We start from the raw sequence: 20,799 nt of genomic DNA on the forward strand, positions 1-20,799 counted from the left end.
CAATTTTGGACACCTTTACAGTGAGAAAACACAAACCTTTATTTGTAAAATAAGCTTTACCAGAAAATCCAACACTTGTAACACTTCGTAAAAACAATTGTTTTGGAAAAATCTACCACTTTGTGTAATATCAAGATTATATATTAAATTTTAAAATTAAAGATTCTTGATTTCTCGGTTAAAAAAATAGAATATATAGAAAAAGAATTTTGAATTAATCTTAATAAAGGCATAGTATGTAAAACAAATATTATGGCTAATAGAAAAGAAGATTAGAGTATATGGGAAAAAATCATCAATTTATTGTAAAAATATATGTTGAAAAGAATCTTTAATTCATTATTTGAAGAGCAAAGCAATAGATGCTTATCTCTAATTAAGTTTGATACCACTAACATTTTTTCTTACTACAAAACAATAAAAAAAGGTAAAAAAGCATGAATGAAAAAATAAATGGTTCACCTACCACAATATCACAACTAGAAAATATCTTGTAGATTTAAATAAAGGAAATCATCATATAAATCATTTATCTTAAATAAATATAACATTACTAATTAAAAATATAAATAATTTCTCGATACAAGTAAATATAGCATAACTAATTTTATAAATTTACGTTATGATTTTAAAATAAAAAATGACCAAAGTACACAGAAAAAAAGTATGGGATAAATACTTTAATTTTTTTTCTTTAAATATTTATTTAAAAAATAAATGTGGAAGAAGGGTAAAGGGTCATGATTGATAGTATAGAGATCTAAAATCTTAAACAATCACTAAGCCTGGGGCTATTATGAATTATAAGTTATTATTAGGCTATACCATCATAACAAGCCAACTGAACTGACAATATCACTTTACATGGCTAAATAGACTCAATCATTTGGACTAGTGATATGTTTGTTTTGCACATGTCTTGTTTTTCTTTTAGAAAGTTCAGAATCTTTTAAGAGCTTAGGCGTTTCTATGCAACAATTTTGTATATAATAGATATAGAATAATTAAATTTGAAAGAAGTTCAATGAAGATAGTTCGAGCAGCAAATTGAGGGAAGAAGAATTTTTGAAGTCAATAAGTTGGAGGAATTCCTGTAAGTCCTATATTGTGAAGTCTAGAAGACGTATGTAGTTAAGTTCATCAAATCCCAGTAGTAAAGTTTGATTCACAACCATATTAGTATGTTATACCGTGACGTCAAAAAAGATAATGCATGGAGAAATCAGAGTTATTCAAGATCATGAAGTTCAAAGTGACCTATATCATGAGGTCAAGCAAAGCAAAGTTCTAGATATATTTACACTCATTTCACAACAAGACAAATGAAGGTACAAATTTACCATAAAAGGAAAAATGGATCACAATAGCATATTGTACATGGAAATGGTACATACACATGTATCAAGCCTATAGTTAAACTTGGACAGAAAGAAAAGAATAAATACCCATAAAAAAAGAGGACGTATGGAAGAATAAAGTGGTCCTAAAAGATGCCACGTGTTTCCTTGCAACGTGTCCCCTTGCAGAATATGACACTTTAATGTAAATTGGTGTGCATAGGGCTCTTCACGAACCGAGCTGTTCGTGAACAAGCTCGAGCTCGGCTCGTTAAGAGCTCGTTCGGCTCGGCTCATTAACGAACTCGAGCTCGAGCTCGAACAGAAAAATATGTTCGTTAAGCAAATCGAGCTCGAGCCGAGCTTTGGGTTGTTCGGCTCGAGCTCGGCTCGAGCTCGGGTCGGCTCGAACTCGTTCGTTAAAATTTAAAAAAATTCTAATATATCCTAAATATTTTTATATAGGTATGATTTTTTTTAAATCCGACTTCACTGTATTTTTTTTATCTTCCAACGATCATTTTGCATACCATATGTGATATATTTTGAGGTGATTTAGAAATTTTATATTTTAGTTTCTAATTTTAAAATGTAGCTTCATAATTATATTTTAGTTAAGATTTTTTTTTAAAATATTTTTCATCTATCCAACCATATGTATGTTATAAAATATATATTTCAATGATATAACCAAAGTTTCACATCAAAAACAATTTTATTTGATTTTCTATTTTATGGTCAAGCATTAGTTTGACTATTAACGCTAACTAGTGTTTAATCCGGATTTGTTGTTTCGATTATTTTAAAAATACTTTATATCGATCCAACCGTATGGATGTTATAAAATATATATTTTATTGATATAACCAAAGTTTTAGATTAAAATAATTTTATTTGGTTTGCTATTTTAATAGTCAAACATTAGTTTGACTAGTCTTGGTAACTAATGTTTAGTCTTGTATTGGTGTCTCGATTTATTTAAAATTATTTCTAATTGATCCTACCGTATGGATGTCATAAAAAATATATTTTATTGATATAACCAAAGTTTTAGATCAAAATAATTTTATTTGGTTTGCTATTTTAATAGTCAAACATTAGTTTGACTAGTCTTGGTAACTAATGTTTAGTCTTGTATTGGTATCTCGATTTATTTAAAATTATTTCTAATTGATCCAACCGTATGGATATCAAAATAAATATATTTTAATGATATAACTAAAGTTTTAAATCAAAATAATTTTATTTGGTTTGTTATTTTAACAGTCAAGTATTAGTTTGACTATTACCGCTAACTAGTGTTTAGTCCTGATTTGTTGTTTTGATTATTTTAAAAATACTTTATATTGATCCAACCGTATGGATGTCATAATACATACATTTTATTGATATAACCAAAGTTACAGATCAAAATAATATTATTTGATTTGCTATTTTAACAGTCAAATATTAGTTTGACTAGTACTAGTAACTAGTGTTTAATCCTCCATTAGTATCTCGACTTGTTTAAAATTATTTTTAATTGATCTAACCTTATGGATGTCAAAATAAATATATTTTAATAATTTAACCAAATTTTCAGATCAAAATAATTTTATTTGGTTTGTTATTTTAACAGTCAAGTAGTAGTTTGACTATTACCACTAACTAGTGTTTAGTCATTAATTGGTGTTTCGATTTTTTTAAAAATATTTTTCCTCGATTCAACCGTATGGATGTCAAAATATATATATTTTAGTGATATAACCAAATTTTTTAAAAAAAATAAATTTATTTGATAAGTTATTTTCACAGTCAAACATCGGTTGACCAGAATTTTTTCTGGCTCGGCTCGGCTCGACTCGACTCGGCTCGGCTCGTTTATGTTCGCGAACAAGCTCGTGTTCGGCTCGTTAGTTAACGAGCTCGAGCTCGAACACGTTTTTTGTTCGATTAGAAAGCTCGGCTCGGCTCGGTTCGTCAGAAAAAAAATTAAAGCTCGGCTCTGTTCGATCAAAACTCGGCTCGGCTCGGTTCGTGAACAGCCCTAGGTGTGCACACCTTGTAATACATTATTTTATATATAGAATGCACATCCCTTTATTAGTTGTGTGTAACAGATAAGAGGTTCATATTGTAATACAATTTCTTTCTCTATAAGCCAAACTCCACAACTTGTTCTTCAGAAGAATTCAAGAAGAACATCATTATTTTTCTTGAAATATGCAATTTATTTATATCTTATATAAAGTAATTTGAATAAATTATCTTTGTGTTCTTGCATAGTATTTATGCACTTAGTTTTACATTACAGTTAGTTTTACATTACAGTTAGTAAACGTATATGTTTAAAATGACATAAATTAATATCTTTAATGAACTAACTTAACCAAAAGAAATGACCAATGTCAGTGCTATTGTATCAAGAATCTTAAGACATATCGAAGAAATACATGTAAATAATTAACATTTTTGGCAAATAAGTTGAAATTTAGGGAACTAACTCAGTGACAGAAATCTATACAAACTAAAAGCAGAGCAAAGAAAATGTAATAATTTTATTTGAACAATGGTAAAGAATAAAGAAAAACTAATGCTTCTTTTAGATGAACTAACTGAACTCACATAAGATTGTAACTAAATCGGAGTCATCGTGAATGTTTATATCAACTACCAGTGATTTGACACTCTTCAATATTCGGTTGGCATAGGTCAATATCTTCAAACTGATCTTGTAATTCAGTTTTATTACTTCTTAATTCAAGCTACATCCATTTAAAAAAAGAGCAAAAAATGACAGGTAAAATTAATTGGGAAAAATTAAACATGTAAAATGCTCATTAAATACTTATAGATATACATAAAAGAGAATGACTTACTCATAGTTACGGTCAAGTCTACCACATCAACTTGGAGTAGTAGCAAGAACCAAATGATGATCAATCAGTCACCTGGTCAAGGGAACCATGCAAGTCAAACATATAAACAACATATTTCAAATTACATTATATGTTCATATATGAAAGGTAAGAAGCAAGCATTTCCCAATAATTAAAGAGATATTAAATTAATTAGAAAAATAAAATCGAGAGAAGAAGTTTGGACTCCGTATGTCTCATCTTGGAAAGTCCATGTTTTAATTTTTTTCTAAATAAACAAATGTTTGCAATCCTATTTGCAAGCTTGCAAAGCTGATTGTAGTTTAACAGATCTGCTCGAACAATAAGATTTTAACTTCACGTCGACCAAAATTCATATATTTTTCATGAAACTCTACAGTAAGCTTTTCAAATATCTTATTTTTGATGGCTATCTTTCAATAAATTCCAAGTCCTTGTATTTTGATACGTTTTCGGGTAATGATGTTTTGGCCTTAAACAATAGTGGAGTGTGAAATTCTATTGGGGTTTTCAAGAAATATTTTTAAACCATAGGTGATTTCAGACAAGTTAAGGGGTACGGTGGTTTAGGATTTGTTCATGAAATTGTTATGAATAAAGAGAGTAATTTTGTGAGGATGCTACTAGAAAAAGTAGAATAGACATCGCCTCTTAGACATTGGTTGCTTTTGTGACCGATGTAAAAGGTGTTTTCTACATCAGTTTTGGGAAATCGATGTCTTTTATTGTTATAAACATCAATTTTTTAGCCCAACCGATGTTATATGTCTGTTTTAAAAAAATTAATCAACGCGCCTTCCTCGTTTCACCCCTTAACCAAATAATTCATTTCCTCGTGTTTCCCCCTTGTTTTTTGACTTAGTAAAATTCTCCCCCCTTTTTTTACCCACATCTTCCCCCTCTTTTTTATTAAAAAACAAAACCAAAAAATGTATTCTCTCATCTCTCATCTCTCATTTCACCAAGAACATATTTCTCATTATGCTCTCATTTCACCAAGAATATTTTCCACTCTGTGCTTTGTAGATTTGGGGGTTGCTCTCATCATGGTTGCTCTCATTTCACCAAGGTTGCATGGCATAAAGTCGAAGTCGAATTCAGAGTTGCATTGCATTGAGTCGAAGTCGAAGTCGAAGTCTGAGTCAGAGTTGGAGTTCAACTCGAAGTTTAAGGTTTCAGTTCAAGTCAGAGATTGAAGCTAAGTTGGAGGTTAAAGCTAGAATTAGGTAAGTTTTAAACCCTAATTTCAGAATTGGGGGTTTCAATTTTAAACTCTAATCTTTTAATTTTTAATTTGTTTAAGCGTCTGCATCTGCTTGTTTGAGTTGCTTGTTACATATTCTGTAGTATGGAAATGAGTTGCTTGTCATATAGAAAACCCTAATTTGCTTATGCTTGTGTCTTTATTTAATTTATTTTGTTTAAATGATATTATTTTGTTATTTTCAGTTTACTTATCATTTTTATATATGTAAACATATATAAAATAATAAGAATTTATAGTATAATGTGAACACTATAATGCATGCCCTGTCTTGTACTACTAAATCGATACTTGGTATAATAATCAATTTTGATAATGCAGATTTTTTTATAGTATAATGCAGATTACTGAGAAAGAATAATAATCAATTTTGATTTTGGGAATGTAATCTTTAAGCAAGTACTTTATTAAAACTATTATAAAGTTGTGTGGTGTTATAAATTTGCAGTACTCTTGCATATATGTACTTTAATGAATTATTCAACCTCTAATTAATCAAGAAGAACTTGTACGTTCTGCTATATGATTGTAGCTTAGATTTATACGATTTATATTCTGAAAATGAATGAAACGGAAGACTGTTGCAATCCGTTATGTTCGGATGAAAAAGACAGAGGGAATAAGTTGTTTTTAGTTGTAATAAAACAACAAAGTAGCTAAAATAATACTTTTTAGTATAAAGAATTTAATAGAGGGAGTGTATAAGAAAAGTTAGAGCAATTGAAAGGTGACATCTGCTCATATCATCCATTTCTTACATAAGTACATACAGAAGTTTTACACTAAAAGTTCTGATTCTTGTTTGAGAAATGATAGTTAACATGTGAATAGAATTTTATTGGCCTTTATAAGCTAATACTTTACGAGCATCAGTGTAAATGTGTTAATTTCAAGAAATTTCCAGTCAAAGTAATAAGGGGTCATCTCTACGAGAATGGTTTTAGTCTTGGGTATATTTATTGGATTTGGCACAAATCCAAAACTGGTAGGTCGTTCATTGGTAGCACACTGCCCCCTAATGAAGAGGAGCAGAATGCGGATGCATTTAAATCAGTCTTCGAAGCTGCATCAGAACCGGCTACTGCATCGGAAGCGGCGGCTGCTGGTGCTTCACATGCTGTTGTGGTTTGTGAAGTATCATATCGTAATCCGGGGGGTAAATCAGGGGGTGATGACAAAGACTCACATGATTTTAAGAGGTTTGTGGCTAATGCTCAACAACCTTTAATTGAGGGCAGCGACTGTATAAAATTAGTTTCGGTGTTAAAATTGCATAACTGGAAAGAGAGATTTGGTGTGAGTGATAGCGCCTTTAGCGATCTTCTCTCTACGGTTGGCTCATTCATACCTCAGGATAATGCATTACCTGTTAACGCATATAAAGCAAAGAAACTCTTTCGAATTTAAGCCTCGAGTAGTCCCAATGAATGTGTTTTATACAAGGGTGTAAATGAGACTGCTTCGGAGTGTCCAAAGTGCAAGCTATCTCGCTGGAAGGTGGGTGAGGATGGTAGAGAAAGTTATAAAATCCCGGCATTCCAACCAAAGAATTCATGATGGCCAGATGCGCCACCCTACCGACTATCCTTCTTGGCGGAATATCAATTACAGGTGGCCTGCCTTCGGAAGTGAGCCAAGAAATCTTCGACTAGCTTTATCGGCTGATGGTATTAATCCACATACAATGGGCTGACCAGTCGGTATTCTTCTTGGCCGGTAGTATTGGTAACATATAATCTTCCTCCGTGGTTATGTAAAAAAAGGAATTTTATGATGTTAACTATATTGGTCTCCGGTCCATATGAACCAGGTAACAACCTTGATATGTTCTTACAACCGTTAGTTGATGATTTGAAAAAGCTTTGGGAAGAAGGTGAACCGAATGTATACGATACTTTCATAAAATCTTTTTTCACTTTAAGGGCGACTTTGTTATGGATGATTAATGATTTCCCGGCATATGGTAATTTGTCTGGCTATCTCACCAAAGGTTATTTGTGTTGTCTAATGTGTGGTAATGATACCTTTGCTAACTATTTACCTTATAGTAGGAAAATATGTTACCAAGGTCATCGTTGATATTTGCCTAGGCATCATCCATACAGGAAGAAGAACGCAGCCTTTAATGGTCAACAAGAGTTTGGAAAGCCAAGGCAACCCCTTTCCGGACAAGAAGTGTTGGCACAACAAGAAAACATTAAATTTTCTTATGGAAAGGAAGTAAAGAAGTCAAAGAAGGTCGACTGCACTTGAAAGAAGAAGTCAGTATATTTTGAGTTGGAATACTAGAAATTCCATCACGTTCGTCACTACCTCGACATTATGCATGTTGAGAAAAATATGTTTGATAGTCTAATTGGGACATTACTGAATTTAAAGTTCAAGTCCAAAGATAGTGAGGCATCTAGGCTAGATATGATGGAAATAGGGGTTAGGACTAATTTAGCTCCAGAAGTAGGAGAAAAAAGAACTTATCTGCCTCCTTCCAGTTTTACTCTAATAAACGCTGAAAAAAGAAGTTGCCATATGGGCATTCGTCAAACATCAGAAATTGTGTATCCATGGCGGATTTAAAGATATTTGGGATGAAGTCTCATGACTTCCATGTACTCCTTCAACAATTACTCCCAGTCGCAATTTGTTCTGTAGTACTTCCGAAGAATGTTACAGTTAGCATAATAAGACTCTGCCTCTTTCTCCAAACTTTGTGCAACAAGATTATTGACGTATCAAAACTTGATTAATTGCAAGCCGATGTTCTATTAACCTTATGTGTGCTCGAAAAATATTTCCACCTTCTTTTTTTGATATAATGATACATCTAATAGTGCACTCGGTTAGGGAATTACGTTTATGTGGACCAGTTTTCTATATATGAATGTATCCATTTGAGCATTTTAATAAAGTGTTGAAAATTTAAGTGCGAAAACGTTATTTTCCAGAAGGTTGTATACCCGAAGCATACTTGAAAGAAGAATCTGTAGAATTTTGTGTAGAGTTTTCTAGAAATAGTTTCAAAACTGCCGGTCTTCTGAAGGACCAAGGGAAAGTTTTTGGTCCATTATCGGCTACAACAGTTAAATCTGTTGAAGAGAAAGAACGAGATGAGGTACATTTACACGTCCTCTTAAGCAACAGTGAAGTGTTTCCATATATTAACTAAGTCACTTTTCTTTTTCTTTTCTTGATTAATTTTGTATAAGCATTATTTTAGTTTGTAACCAAAAAATTTATGCATTTTCAAAGGATGCATAAGGAGTTGCTTGAAAAAACTTATGAAGAAAAAAAAGACTGTTCAGTGGATGATTGGGGAGCATAGTAAGCTATTTGTTGATTGGTTTGAGAACAAAGTTATGACTGAATTGAACGAGAAAGTCGAAGGTGTTTCTGAAACGATAAGGTGGCTAGCAAGAAAACCATCATTTACTATTTTGACTTTTGATGGCTATCCAGTTGACGGGATCCGATACTTCACAAAGGAGCGAGACGATGTTAGGGTTGTTCAAAATAGTGGAGTCTCTTTAGTTGCTAAGACTGTCCAAGTTTCTAGTGCTAAGGATTTAAATCTCGTAGAGAGTGATATGACATTTTACGGGAGGATTGAAGAAATATTGGAATTGGATTATCACTCATTTAAAGCCCCGTTAGTATGATATTATCTGATTTCTCCATACGGATTTACTAGCTTCTTAATAACCAGCAATTTGCCACTCCCACAATGATGTGGTACAACTCCTAACAATATCTCCTTTCACACATCAAACTCGACACCTTCCAAATCTTCAACCTTGAATGATATTTTGGCTCAACCTTGACCCATACTAAAATCCATCTGGCTCTCTGCCTTTTTTAAACCCATACTGGAAGGCATGCTTGCCTCCTCCTTAGGCCCATACTAGGGTAGCCTATCTTTCCCTTCCTAGGGACCTCATTTGAGAAACTTATGGACCAATATAACCTCAAACTCTAATACCACTTGTTGGACTTGTTAAGCGGGCCTTAACTCCACATTAGTAATGAGGCCTTTTGGGATGTGCCAAATAAAAATTCTATGCTGGCTCAACCAAAAGCGGATAATATTATCTTAATGTAGAGTTAATTTCTTTTTAGTAAGGCCAACAAGTGGTATCGGAATTACAGGTTAAAACGATCTATACGAATTTCAAATGAGCTCCATAAGAAGTGGTGTATAGACTATTTTTGGATGCACCTAAAGGGAGGCAAGTAGGCCTTCCAGTATGGGCTATTCCAGTATGAGTTAAGGGGGAGCTATATCACACAATCAGGTGGCAGTTTTAGCTAGTGCCATTCTCGATGTATAAAGGGGAGACTGTTAGGAGTTGTCCTACATCATTTGTCAGAGAGGCAGATTCGTTATTAATAAGCAGCGAGTTAACTCCGTTAGTATGACCTTTAGGGACGTGCCTAGAAATAAATTTGTGCAGTTTTGGCCCAAAGAAAAAAATATCATACTAATGTAAAGTTAACACTCGCACGCGGCCCAACCTACTTCCACATCTTTCCATTTCTAAATATCTTGGTATGTTTCTACATGACTTCATCATATTCTTATACTTTATATACACCCACAAACATAATCAAACAAACTTTCATTGATACACTTAAATGGCAAGATGAGAATATTAGAACCCTGATAATAGAGGGTGATGAAAAGGAAAAGTTGGATAAATGCTACAACATTATTGTCTTAATGATACGGCAACTTGAGAAACCTGAGAAGTAAGTTACTAAAATGAATATGTAAGGAAGATGGTAGTTACGAATACGAATCAGAAACCTGAGAAGTCAATCTCGAGGGTTTTTGAAAGTTTGGATCCACTTGAATCTTATCTTGAAAAATATCTACAACATATAAATGAAAATGTTGTCAGCAAGAAATATAACAGTAGTAGTGGCTTTTGGGATTCGGTAGTGGGCACAGAGAATAATGATGATCTATCTTTAATCAATGGCTACAGCTGGGAAGATTACTATAGAGAGGGTAATCACATAAATAAGTGTGATTACTCAATGGCTATAGCTGGGAAGATTCATGAAGCACTATGCCCAAAACATAAGAAATGGAAGAATGAAATATTTATTCAGATACCTGATGACAGAACTTGCACTAGTAATCTTACGATAGTGAACTCATGTGCCGAACATCTATTAGAAGCAGTGGTGGCTGAAGCTTGCATAAATGCTACTGAAGTTAAGCATGAGGATACTATATTGGGATCAGTAAACTCCCTGCTGACATTTGACAAAGTTTTAAAGCTTCACACCAATGACGCACATGGCATCTCTTCAGCGGATTATTCATTAAAACAACATTCTTCCATTATTGAAGAGAAACGCAAATTACTCCATTCGTACATCTGGAGCCAATGATGCATGATAAGTTACCAAAAGCATTATCATCTGCAAGTTACAATAAGTGTAATAAACAAAAGGAGAGGCCTCAATGTTCATCATTTAATGTAATTTGCATAAAATTATAGCGCAGTATTGATTCACTCGTGGAACAAACAATCAAGCACATCCTTTTAATGCAGTGTATACTGAGCAAGCTGAGAAGCTTGACAAATTTGCTGAGTCAAAGGTGAGTTGTGTACATTCTATTACGTCATGTTTCAAACGAACATATTTCAGTAAAGAGTATATCATACTTGGTATTTGGTAACTTTCTTACGTTTTATATATATTGGAGGATCACTCAAGTTCTTTCATATAAGGACTTCAGTGCAAGGAGGATCATTAATTAGTTGACTTGTCATAATTTTTATCACTTGAAAATGATCTCATCAATTTATATATATATATATGTAAAATTCGTATGCAATATATATCTTTCTATAAGTCTTTGCAATAATTTAGTAGACATTCATTTCCAAAATCATGTCCTTTTGTATAAAACCCCTTTCTGGCTTTAACAGTTTCTACAGGAGAATAAGATTCTTCAGATATTAAATTTAGCAAAAAAAGGGAGTTTATGATATTAATTATTCTTTCCTGGTAATTTACTCTTGTAGAATTCTACAGTTGGTTAACCATTAAATCATTACATGCGGATCTTTCGGTAATGAGAATGTAACAAGCTGGGGAATGGAAGTGGGAAATCGAATAAGAGTTTTACCAGTGACGGTAGAAAATATTAATACAAGTGGGCAAATGTTGACAAAGGTAAGATTTGCGTACTTATTAAACCATTGTTGATGATTGTTTCAATATGTTGTCTTCTTCCTTTTTTATATCTTTGCACGTTTGAGGGGAGTGATCAGTCCCATTATTTGGAATATATCAAAATAAGTCTTTGTACTTGTATGCAGATGCTATGTGAGGATGCATGCATCCCCTTTCTTGAAATTGTGAAAACAATAAGGAGCTCGGGTATAATAATATTAAAGGACGTTACAGAAGTCGACATTGGGAAATCTTGATATACTATGTGGTGGATGTACTATTCCTTGTTAAATGTGACATGGCAACTTCTTGATTCTACTGCATTTCAAGTTGCAAAGTGTTGAGTAACCAGCTCATCTAAAACCTTAAGGTGTTAGAGGAATGCCCCAATAGGATCGTATATTTAACACTCCCCCTCACTCGAAAGCCCATTTATGGGTCGAAGAGTGGAACACCGGCACCCATTTTTGGGGTATTAATTACCTTTAGTGTCCACAATAAAATGTGAGAATGTTGGGGGTGGCTGGGAATCGAACCTTAGTCCTCCCGCCAGCCTCAGCTTTGATACCATGTTGAGTAACCAGATCTTCTAAAACCTTTAGGTGTTAGAGGAAGGCCCCAATAGGATAATATAATTAACACAAAGAACAATTAACTTAATAAAAGACTATTTCTATAATCCTTTATTTCAAATCCTTCCACCTTAGTGGTTTTATGTTACAAGTGTAATTTACATTAATATGTTTAAATTGTTTTTAAAATTATACTCTTTGCTGGGGCAGGACAATATGAACATGGACAATTCATTATGCTCACTCTTATAGATATTGCAACAAAAGGCACATGTTCAAGGGTTGTGACATTTAACATAAATGATTGTTTGAAAGACAACACACTATAAACCTAGAATAATGGTCCTTAAAGTATAATTGTGTTTTTTGGACTATATATGAGTGGTTTTTGACCGTACGGATTCAGTAAGTTCTTAGCACCCGGATACAGAAAACATGTTGCTGATACCCTTATTTGATCACCTTGTGGCGTATGCTAGCACTATAAGAGCTGCACTCACTACAAGAAAATAGGGTTAATTACAACTGATGCAATTTCGACCGCGTCTAAATTCGACCGCAGGCGGTCGAAACGGTTTGGCACGGCTAAATTCGACTGGCCCTGGTCGAAATCTAATAGTCAAATTTAATTGGTCGAATTTACAAATAAATTCAACTTCAACCAGTTGAAATAAAAACAGTCGAATTTAAATCGGTCGTATTTAGAGTAAAATTCGACCGAAAAAAATTTGGTCAAATTTATAAATGGTGGAAAAAAAAGCGGGAAGTTTCCCGCCAAATTATTTTTTTCCATTTACTAAATTCGACCGCAGACAATCAAAATTTATTTTTGAATTTTAGCGGGAAATTTCCTTCCAAATTTAGTTTACAGCGGGAAACTTTATTAAACTGAATTCGGTTGAATTTAGTGAAATACTATATTCGACCGCTAGCAGTCGTATATCAAATTCAACTTTAACTAGTGGAAATAAAACGGTCGAATTTAAATCGGTCGTATTTAAAGTTAAATTCGACCGAAAAACTATTTATGACTAAAGGAAAAAAAAAGAGAATTTTCTCACCAAATAAAATTTAATGTAATTTACTAAATTCGACTGCAGGCAATCAAAATATGTTTTTAATTTGGCGGGAAATTTTCCTCATTTCCCCCCGAAATTTTATACAAGGCGGGAAACTTTGTTTGACCGAATTCGGTTAAATTTACTAAAATGCTAAATTCGACTGAAAGCGGTAAAAAAAGAAATTCGGCTAAAAAAGGTGGAAACTTAAATTTGACCGATTTACATCGTTTTTAGCCTTGTCATAAATTCAACTGTATTCCATTGAATTTAGGAGTTCATTTTAGAAACCCTACTGCCTCTTTCTATCCAGTAGCCGTATTTCTCATCTTTCCCACGCCCAATTTCATCATTTTCTCTCCTTTTTCATCAAATTCATTCATGTGATCATCATTCTTTTTCAAGTAAGTTTAATTTTAAAGCTTTCATATATTTTTATGTTCATTAAATTCTATATGTGATTATTATTAATGTTTTGATTTCTTCAATTATTTATGTGTTTATGTAATGATTTGAGTAACTTGATTTTGTTGCTAAAATTAACTTGGTTGTTGTTTATTAGGCTTAGAATATTTGGATAATTAGTAAAATAAGTTTATAATTTTGAGTTGTTAGTTGTTGTTTACTTTTTTATGTCTAGCAATGCATTCACCTAATATCAATGTGTGGTTATTTATAGATGGAATCCGATCGTAGTTGAATAGGTCGTAGTCGATTTAATGAAGCAAAATACATAACGGAAGAATATAAAGTTGGTGTGGATAATTACATTAAATTTGCTATTGAGCATCTGGAAGAAGAAGATAATGGCCTTATAAGATGTCCGTGCAAAGATTGTCGTAATATATACTACAAGCATCCTAGTACCGTGAAAATACATTTATATCGACATGGTATCATGTAATGGTATATTAGATGAGATTATCACGGGGAGAAAGAAATGTCATAGAACGAGGCCGGAACAAGTTCTATTAACACGGGCTGTAAAGATGATGATATGCATGATGCACATGATGATGCCTTCGAAGATTGTGAGGATTTTGAGGAAGAACCGAATGAAATAGTAAAACAATTTTACAAGATGGTGAATACTGCATCAGAACCAATTTATCCGAACAATGCCAATCTTACAACGCTGGAGTTTGTAATGAAGCTGCTTCATTGGAAAAACAAGCATAATTGTAGTAACAATGGTTTTGATGACTTGCTTCGCCTCATTGGATCAGTACTTCCTGATGATCATAAATTGCCTGAGAATTACTACACCGTGCGAAAGATGATTAAAGGATTGAATATGGAGTATGAAAAGATTGATGCTTGTGAGAATGATTGTATGTTATTTTACAAGGAACATAGCAAAAAGACAAAGTGTGATATATGCAAAGAAGACCGATACAAAGTGCAAAAAGATCCTAAAAAACAAAAGATCCCTCAAAAAATCTTGCATTACTTTCCTATTACCATGAGATTGCAGCGTTTATTCATGGCGGAGAAGACTGCAAAATGTATGAGACGGTACCATGATAGAATTGCAGTTGAAGGTGAATTAAGTCACCCAGCAGATGGAGATGAATGGAAACAATTTGATCGGAGATTTCAAAGATTTTCAAAAGAGATTCGGAATGTCAGACTCGGGCTCTCTACTGATGGATTTGACCCCTTTCGCGATAAGCAAGCTAGGGAGTATACAGTATGGCCTGTGGTGGTTATTGTGTACAACCTTCCCCCATCTATGTGTACTAAGGCTCCATACATGTTTATGCCTCTTCTCATTCCTGGACCGACGGATCCAACAAAAGACTTACATGTTTATCTCAGGCCATTAATTGATGAATTAAAATTGTTGTGGCATACTGGAGTGGAAACATATGACATGTTCTTACGTACAAATTTTATGATGAAGACGACACTTTTGTGGATAATTAATGACTTTCCTGCACTTGCCATGCTTAGCGGGTGGTCCACTAAAGGTAAGTTGGCATGTCCAGTTTGCATGGGAGAGGTCAAAGGTAAGCAACTCAAACATGGTGGTAAAACAACATTTTATGGAACTGCTCGGTATTTTTTGGAGCCAGATGATCCTCTCAGAAGGAGTACGAGATTTGGAAGATTTGAGACACGATCAGTTTGTTCTCGACATTCAGGGTCACGTGCAAAGGTCATGTGTGAGCAAATACAGTTTCTTCCACCGGGAAAGTCATCGAAGAAAAAAATAAAAGATTATGGTGTGACACATAATTGGACTCACAGTTCTCCATTTTTTGAGCTTCCATATTGGGAGACACTCAGCCTTCGTCATAGCATTGACATTATGCACACCGAAAAGAATGTATTTGACAATATTTTCTACACAATTCTTGATGATTCGAAGAAGTCTAAAGACAAAACCAAATCAAGAAAGGATTGTCAAGAGTTAGGTGTACACCGTGAGTTGTGGATTCAAGATAATGGTATAAAACCACATGCACCATATGTACTTTCGAGTGAACAAGTTCAAAAGTTGTATAAGTGGATAGTCTCATTGAAACTCCCAGACGGGTATGCCTCAAACATATCTAGGTGTGTGAATTGGAAGAAAAATTGCATTCGTGGGATGAAATCACACGATTGTCACGTCTTCATGCAAAAAATGTTGCCTATCATTTGTCGTGATCTACTTCCGAAACATGTGTCTCATCCTATCATTGAATTGTGCAACTTCTTTCAAGATTTATGCTCGTCTAGTCTCAAATACAGAGATTTAGAGAAAATGGAGAGAGATATAGTGAGAATAATGTCTAAGCTTGAAACTGTCTTTACTCCTAGTCTTTTTGATCCCATGGAGCATTTGCCACTGCATTTAGCAACTGAGTGTAAGTTGGGTGGCCCGGCCAATGGGCGTTGGATGTATTTTATTGAAAGATACTTGCACAACTTGAAATTGAAGGTTGGAAATAAAGCTCGAGCGGAGGGTTCAATGGCACAACGCTACATTGAGGAAGAATGTTTACACTTTTGTACGTTATATTTTGATTCCAAGAATGGATTGATGCATAATCAATTACGTCGAAATGAGGCCCCTCAAATGTTTCATAATGCCAATTTGTTAGAAGTTTACACATATCCGACACATCCTAGTCTACGAACTACAGATAGAATCTTGAGTTGTGATGAATATGAACTCGTGGCATACTATGTTCTTATTAATTCGCCGGAGGTTGGAAAGTACTTGAGGTAAGTTATTTTTAAATAACTTCTTTTTGAAAATTACTTTAGTTCAAAATGTGATGTTTTTATTATTTAACTTGATTATTTAGGGGTTTTTGAAAGTTGGTACAACGACAATACCCACATTTGAATGATGCGGAAAAGGAACAATTTCAAAAAGAACAATTTAAAGATTGGCTCGAAAGAAGGGTATGCGTTATAATTTATACACAGACACATACACAAATTTTCCTCATATTATATTTCTCACATATGTTATTAGGTACAAGATGACGAAGAGCTCAACAAGAAATTTATAGACCTAATAAGAGGTCCGTTGTATAAAGTGGAGTCTTATAAAGCATACAAGTGCAATGGTTACAAATTTGATTGTGTAAATGCTAATGAGCTCACTTCACCAAATTCCGGTGTTGTTGTCATTGGTGAGATATTTAATTATTTTTCTTAATATCTAACTTGTATTTTTCTTTACCAATTGTTTTCCAATTTAATACATTTTATTTCTAGGGACTTCTTACGAAGAACATTATGGTAACTACTATGGAAGGATAAAAGAAATTTTAAAACTCTTTTATCAAAATGGGCATCAAGTGATCATCTTCAAATGTCATTGGTTTGATCACACGACACATGTGAAAGTCGATAAACACCGGATAACTACCGTAGATGTTAAATCAAAACTAAATGTCGAAGACGTGTTTGTGTTGGCTAGCCAAGCTCATCAAGTATACTATGCAATAGTGATTTTCATACTTCAGTCTGTTTTAGCATATTAGACTTTAGTGTGTTGTTTAATGATATAGTAACAGTCAGCTAAATTTCAGACTATTTTGTTAAAAGTAAAATCAGACCAGCAACTCAACTAATAGTATGAAAATTGGGAAGTGAATGCAACAATGGAAGGGTGCGGTGTTGATAAACACCTCTATATATTGAGCATTGTTTGTATTAGACAAGGCAATCCCACTTAGTTAGGAATGTACACATAAGCACACACCTGATGATGCTACAAGTATTATATAGATTGATGTAAATAAAGATTGTTTAGATACAGATTACATTTATTGGCCACTCTAGATTAAATAAAGATCTCTGGTTCTGGTTTGTTCTGTGGCTCGGTTTTTCCGAGTTGGGTTCTCCATCGAGATGGTAAGACCTGGCCTTTTTGCTGACATTAAGAAATTTGCTAACATTTGGATTGACAACCATAAAATATTTTAAAGTGCTTGTTTTTAATAAGCATTATATCTGTTTAAAATGCTTGTTTTTAACATCAACGTGCTAAACTTTCATTATGTTTTTAGGGTTTTATGGGGAATACGCCCAAGAAAACATTGGCACGCCTTGCTCGCCTGAAATGGGATGAACATACAATCTCTACAAAGGGAGCTGCACGTAATGCTTGGTACAACAGATGTATCAACTGTTTTAAAGTAAGTATTTTAATTTTATTTTTCTTTCAGCCTTTGTAAACTACTACTTGGGGTTTAGAGTTTTTACTTCTAATTTATTCTCAACAGATGTAATGCTTAATTTCATTCTCCTCGATCAACTTTCTTGTTTCATTCTTGTTTTCTTAACAGCCTTTAGAGTTTAGAGTTTAGAGTTTTCTTTCTTTTTCATTTTCTTTCTTTCTTGTTTAGAGTTTACTTTCTTTCTTGTTTTTTTGAACTTACTTTTAGACTTTTATATCTTGTTTCATTTCAAGTAATATTTAAATTAGGTAGCTTAAACCAAAGTGTATGATTTTGGTTAATATCACATATATTGTTTATAAATCATATATTTTATTCACTAATTATCGCTTCGATATTATAAATCAATCTTTCAATAAAAGTGTGACCCGTTGTGCGGCTAAAAGTGTGTTTTCTGGTTTTATGATTTGTTTGTATTAAGTGTATATAAGAATTAGTGGACATTAGTGTTTGTTTTTAACTGAAATAAAACATTCAGATAAGAGTTTGCAAGTAGCTCCCAGAGTTCTCACGGGTTTTACTCACATGATGCACGGTTTGTGTTTTGTTTTCTTCTCTTTATGGACTATGTAAATTGTAAGTTTACATTTTAGCGTATCACATGTTAATCGCCTAAACGTAGTTTATAATCACACTGATTTGAGTACTTTAAAATCACACCGACTGCTCTAGTACAACTGTGGTGGCTGGTGGGACTAAAAATACAAGACAACCCTGAGTTAACTTTGTTGAGTCTACTGTCTTAATTCATGCAATAAATATAGCCACTACTAATGTTTAACTAGTCTTATATTATCATGTTTCTAGCTACTAATAATTAATATGAGACTTAATGATTTTTAATTTGAAACACTTTACTAAGCTTTTTTATTTTAAATCTAGGCAATTTATTTTGACAGGAGTACTACATTTATCCGAAGGGGATTCTCGAAGAAGATGGGGACGGAGCTGTGAGAGCGCATCTGAATAGGAATTTTAAGTCCTATCTTGGTACTGAGAGGGCCCGACTCCTCAAGAAGTTGAATGTCTTATTTGAATGCGGATATACTGAAGAAGAACTCGACATAAAAGGTGATGCATTCAAGCCTCATTACTTCTCTCAGCGGGCATGGAATTCGATATGCGCGTATTGGGGCACACCTGAATTTAAAAAATTGTCGGATGCTGGCAAGAATGCCCGAGAAAAGATGGAATTTACCTCTCGTATTGGTGCAAAACCATATGAACAAAGACGACAGGTATTATTCTATCTTGTAAATAGATTAGGTAGTTTTTTTTATCTTTTGCAAGTATGAGTGGATATGTCCTTGATTTTGTATTATAAGTTCTTATTTTGGTTTTAATCTCTCGTGTTTTGCTATCTATGCTGATGCCCTCCAACAACAAGACTAATTACTTAGCATTAATGCAAATATAAAACACATAATGCGTCACTACAACTGTTCTGAAGTAAAGGTGTTTAATTTAATATGTTTTGACTGATTCAGATTTTACAGCCTGGTGAAATTAATAAACAGATTACTAAAATAAAACAAATCACTAATTATCTCCATCTTACTACCTCCTTACCCCATCACTAATTTCATTTTTTTAATTCTTTATTTATTTTTTAAAATTATTATGTTTAATTATCTACTTTCTAATAAATAACTATAACTTATAAGTTATAATTTACTAAAAATATTACCAACTTATAATTAAAATATTTATCATATTTATTTTCCATCTGACAGGAAATAGATGACGTCAGAATTGCTAAAGGTGAGATGCCAATCAGTGATGAGGAATTTATGAATACCGTGTACGACCCTACTGAACCAGCTGTGATAGAGCTACAGGTTTGTATTTTATTTTTAAGTAAACTGATTTATAATTGAATGCTTGTTTTTAGGGTCAATTAATAGAGAAGTGCTTTATTTGTGATTTTCCTTTCATATATTATAGGAAAAACTGAAAAAGGTGCGAGTTGAATTGGCAGATAAGTTGTAAGCTGCTGATGAAGGGGCATCCCCCGTACACAAAGGGCAATTCAGCCAAAGAATAATCTGATTGTGCTAGCTGGAGCGAGACCCCCGACTAAGGGGAGGGTTAACTTGTTTCCCCAAGATACCTTGGCGGAGTTGATGGGAGCACAAGATGCAATGAAGCTATTAAAAAAAGAAAAATGAAAGACTCTGACGAATCATTTGACGTTGCTCCCGAAGAAATCTATTCTATGATGCCAACGATCTTAGAAGAAGTGAAACAAATGGTTCGTTCTTTACCCATGGAGGTGATGCGATCTGTTCTGGAGGAGAAAGTGAGTAACCTGGCCACTGCTGCTTTTCCAGACCCGAGTCAGTGATCAAAGCACAAAAATTATCTGCGGACAGCAAGTGTTGCGCTAAAAGGGATCTTGAAGGACAATGATAAGATCATTGTACAGGTAACATATTTTGTTTACTTAAATTACTTGATCTAGAAAGCATTATATTTATTTAAGATGAAGTTTTTTTTTGAAGAATGTTAAGCCAAAAAACCTGTGAAGCAGATTATCATTATTATCTACTGATAATAATTATATGATAATAACAAGTTATAAACTAAATAATCATATGACATGCAAATCTGATCCAGGAATGAAGATCAGTTTTATGGTGTCAAATCTCTGGTTGTCATTATCTTCAATAGCAACAATTGGACCAGTCTTAGTCACGAGTCAAATTGTTTGTGAAGTTACAGTTTTGATCAGTCTTGGTTGATATTGATTTGAAATGAAGTGGTGATTCACTTCTTTTGGTAATATTATGTTGAATTGTAGTATTGAGACTCAAGGTGACAGACA

General features: G+C 33.5%; 1 protein-coding gene across 1 annotated transcript; it reads left to right on the plus strand.

Moving 5' to 3' along the window:
• Positions 1 to 14,290: 14,290 nt before the first annotated feature.
• Positions 14,291 to 19,964, plus strand: LOC141690978 (uncharacterized). Its single transcript, XM_074495730.1, has 7 exons — positions 14,291 to 16,489; positions 16,763 to 16,922; positions 17,008 to 17,225; positions 17,805 to 17,933; positions 18,875 to 19,213; positions 19,709 to 19,813; positions 19,920 to 19,964. Exons 1-7 carry the CDS (start codon positions 14,291 to 14,293, stop codon positions 19,962 to 19,964), a joined length of 3,195 nt encoding a protein of 1,064 aa, XP_074351831.1.
• Positions 19,965 to 20,799: the final 835 nt, after the last annotated feature.

The sequence above is a fragment of the Apium graveolens genome, chromosome 10 (genome assembly GCF_009905375.1).
Source record: "Apium graveolens cultivar Ventura chromosome 10, ASM990537v1, whole genome shotgun sequence".
Lineage (NCBI taxonomy): Eukaryota > Viridiplantae > Streptophyta > Magnoliopsida > Apiales > Apiaceae > Apium > Apium graveolens.

What these genes read in the sequence shown, in the direction of transcription:
- LOC141690978 (XM_074495730.1), top strand. Translation starts at nt 14,291, where the DNA reads ATGCATGATGCACATGATGATGCCTTCGAAGATTGTGAGGATTTTGAG. An exon ending in TTCTTATTAATTCGCCGGAG is followed by an intron (nt 16,490 to 16,762) that starts GTTGGAAAGTAC and finishes ATATGTTATTAG; the next exon opens with GTACAAGATGACGAAGAGCT. An exon ending in GATGTATCAACTGTTTTAAA is followed by an intron (nt 17,934 to 18,874) that starts GTAAGTATTTTA and finishes TTATTTTGACAG; the next exon opens with GAGTACTACATTTATCCGAA.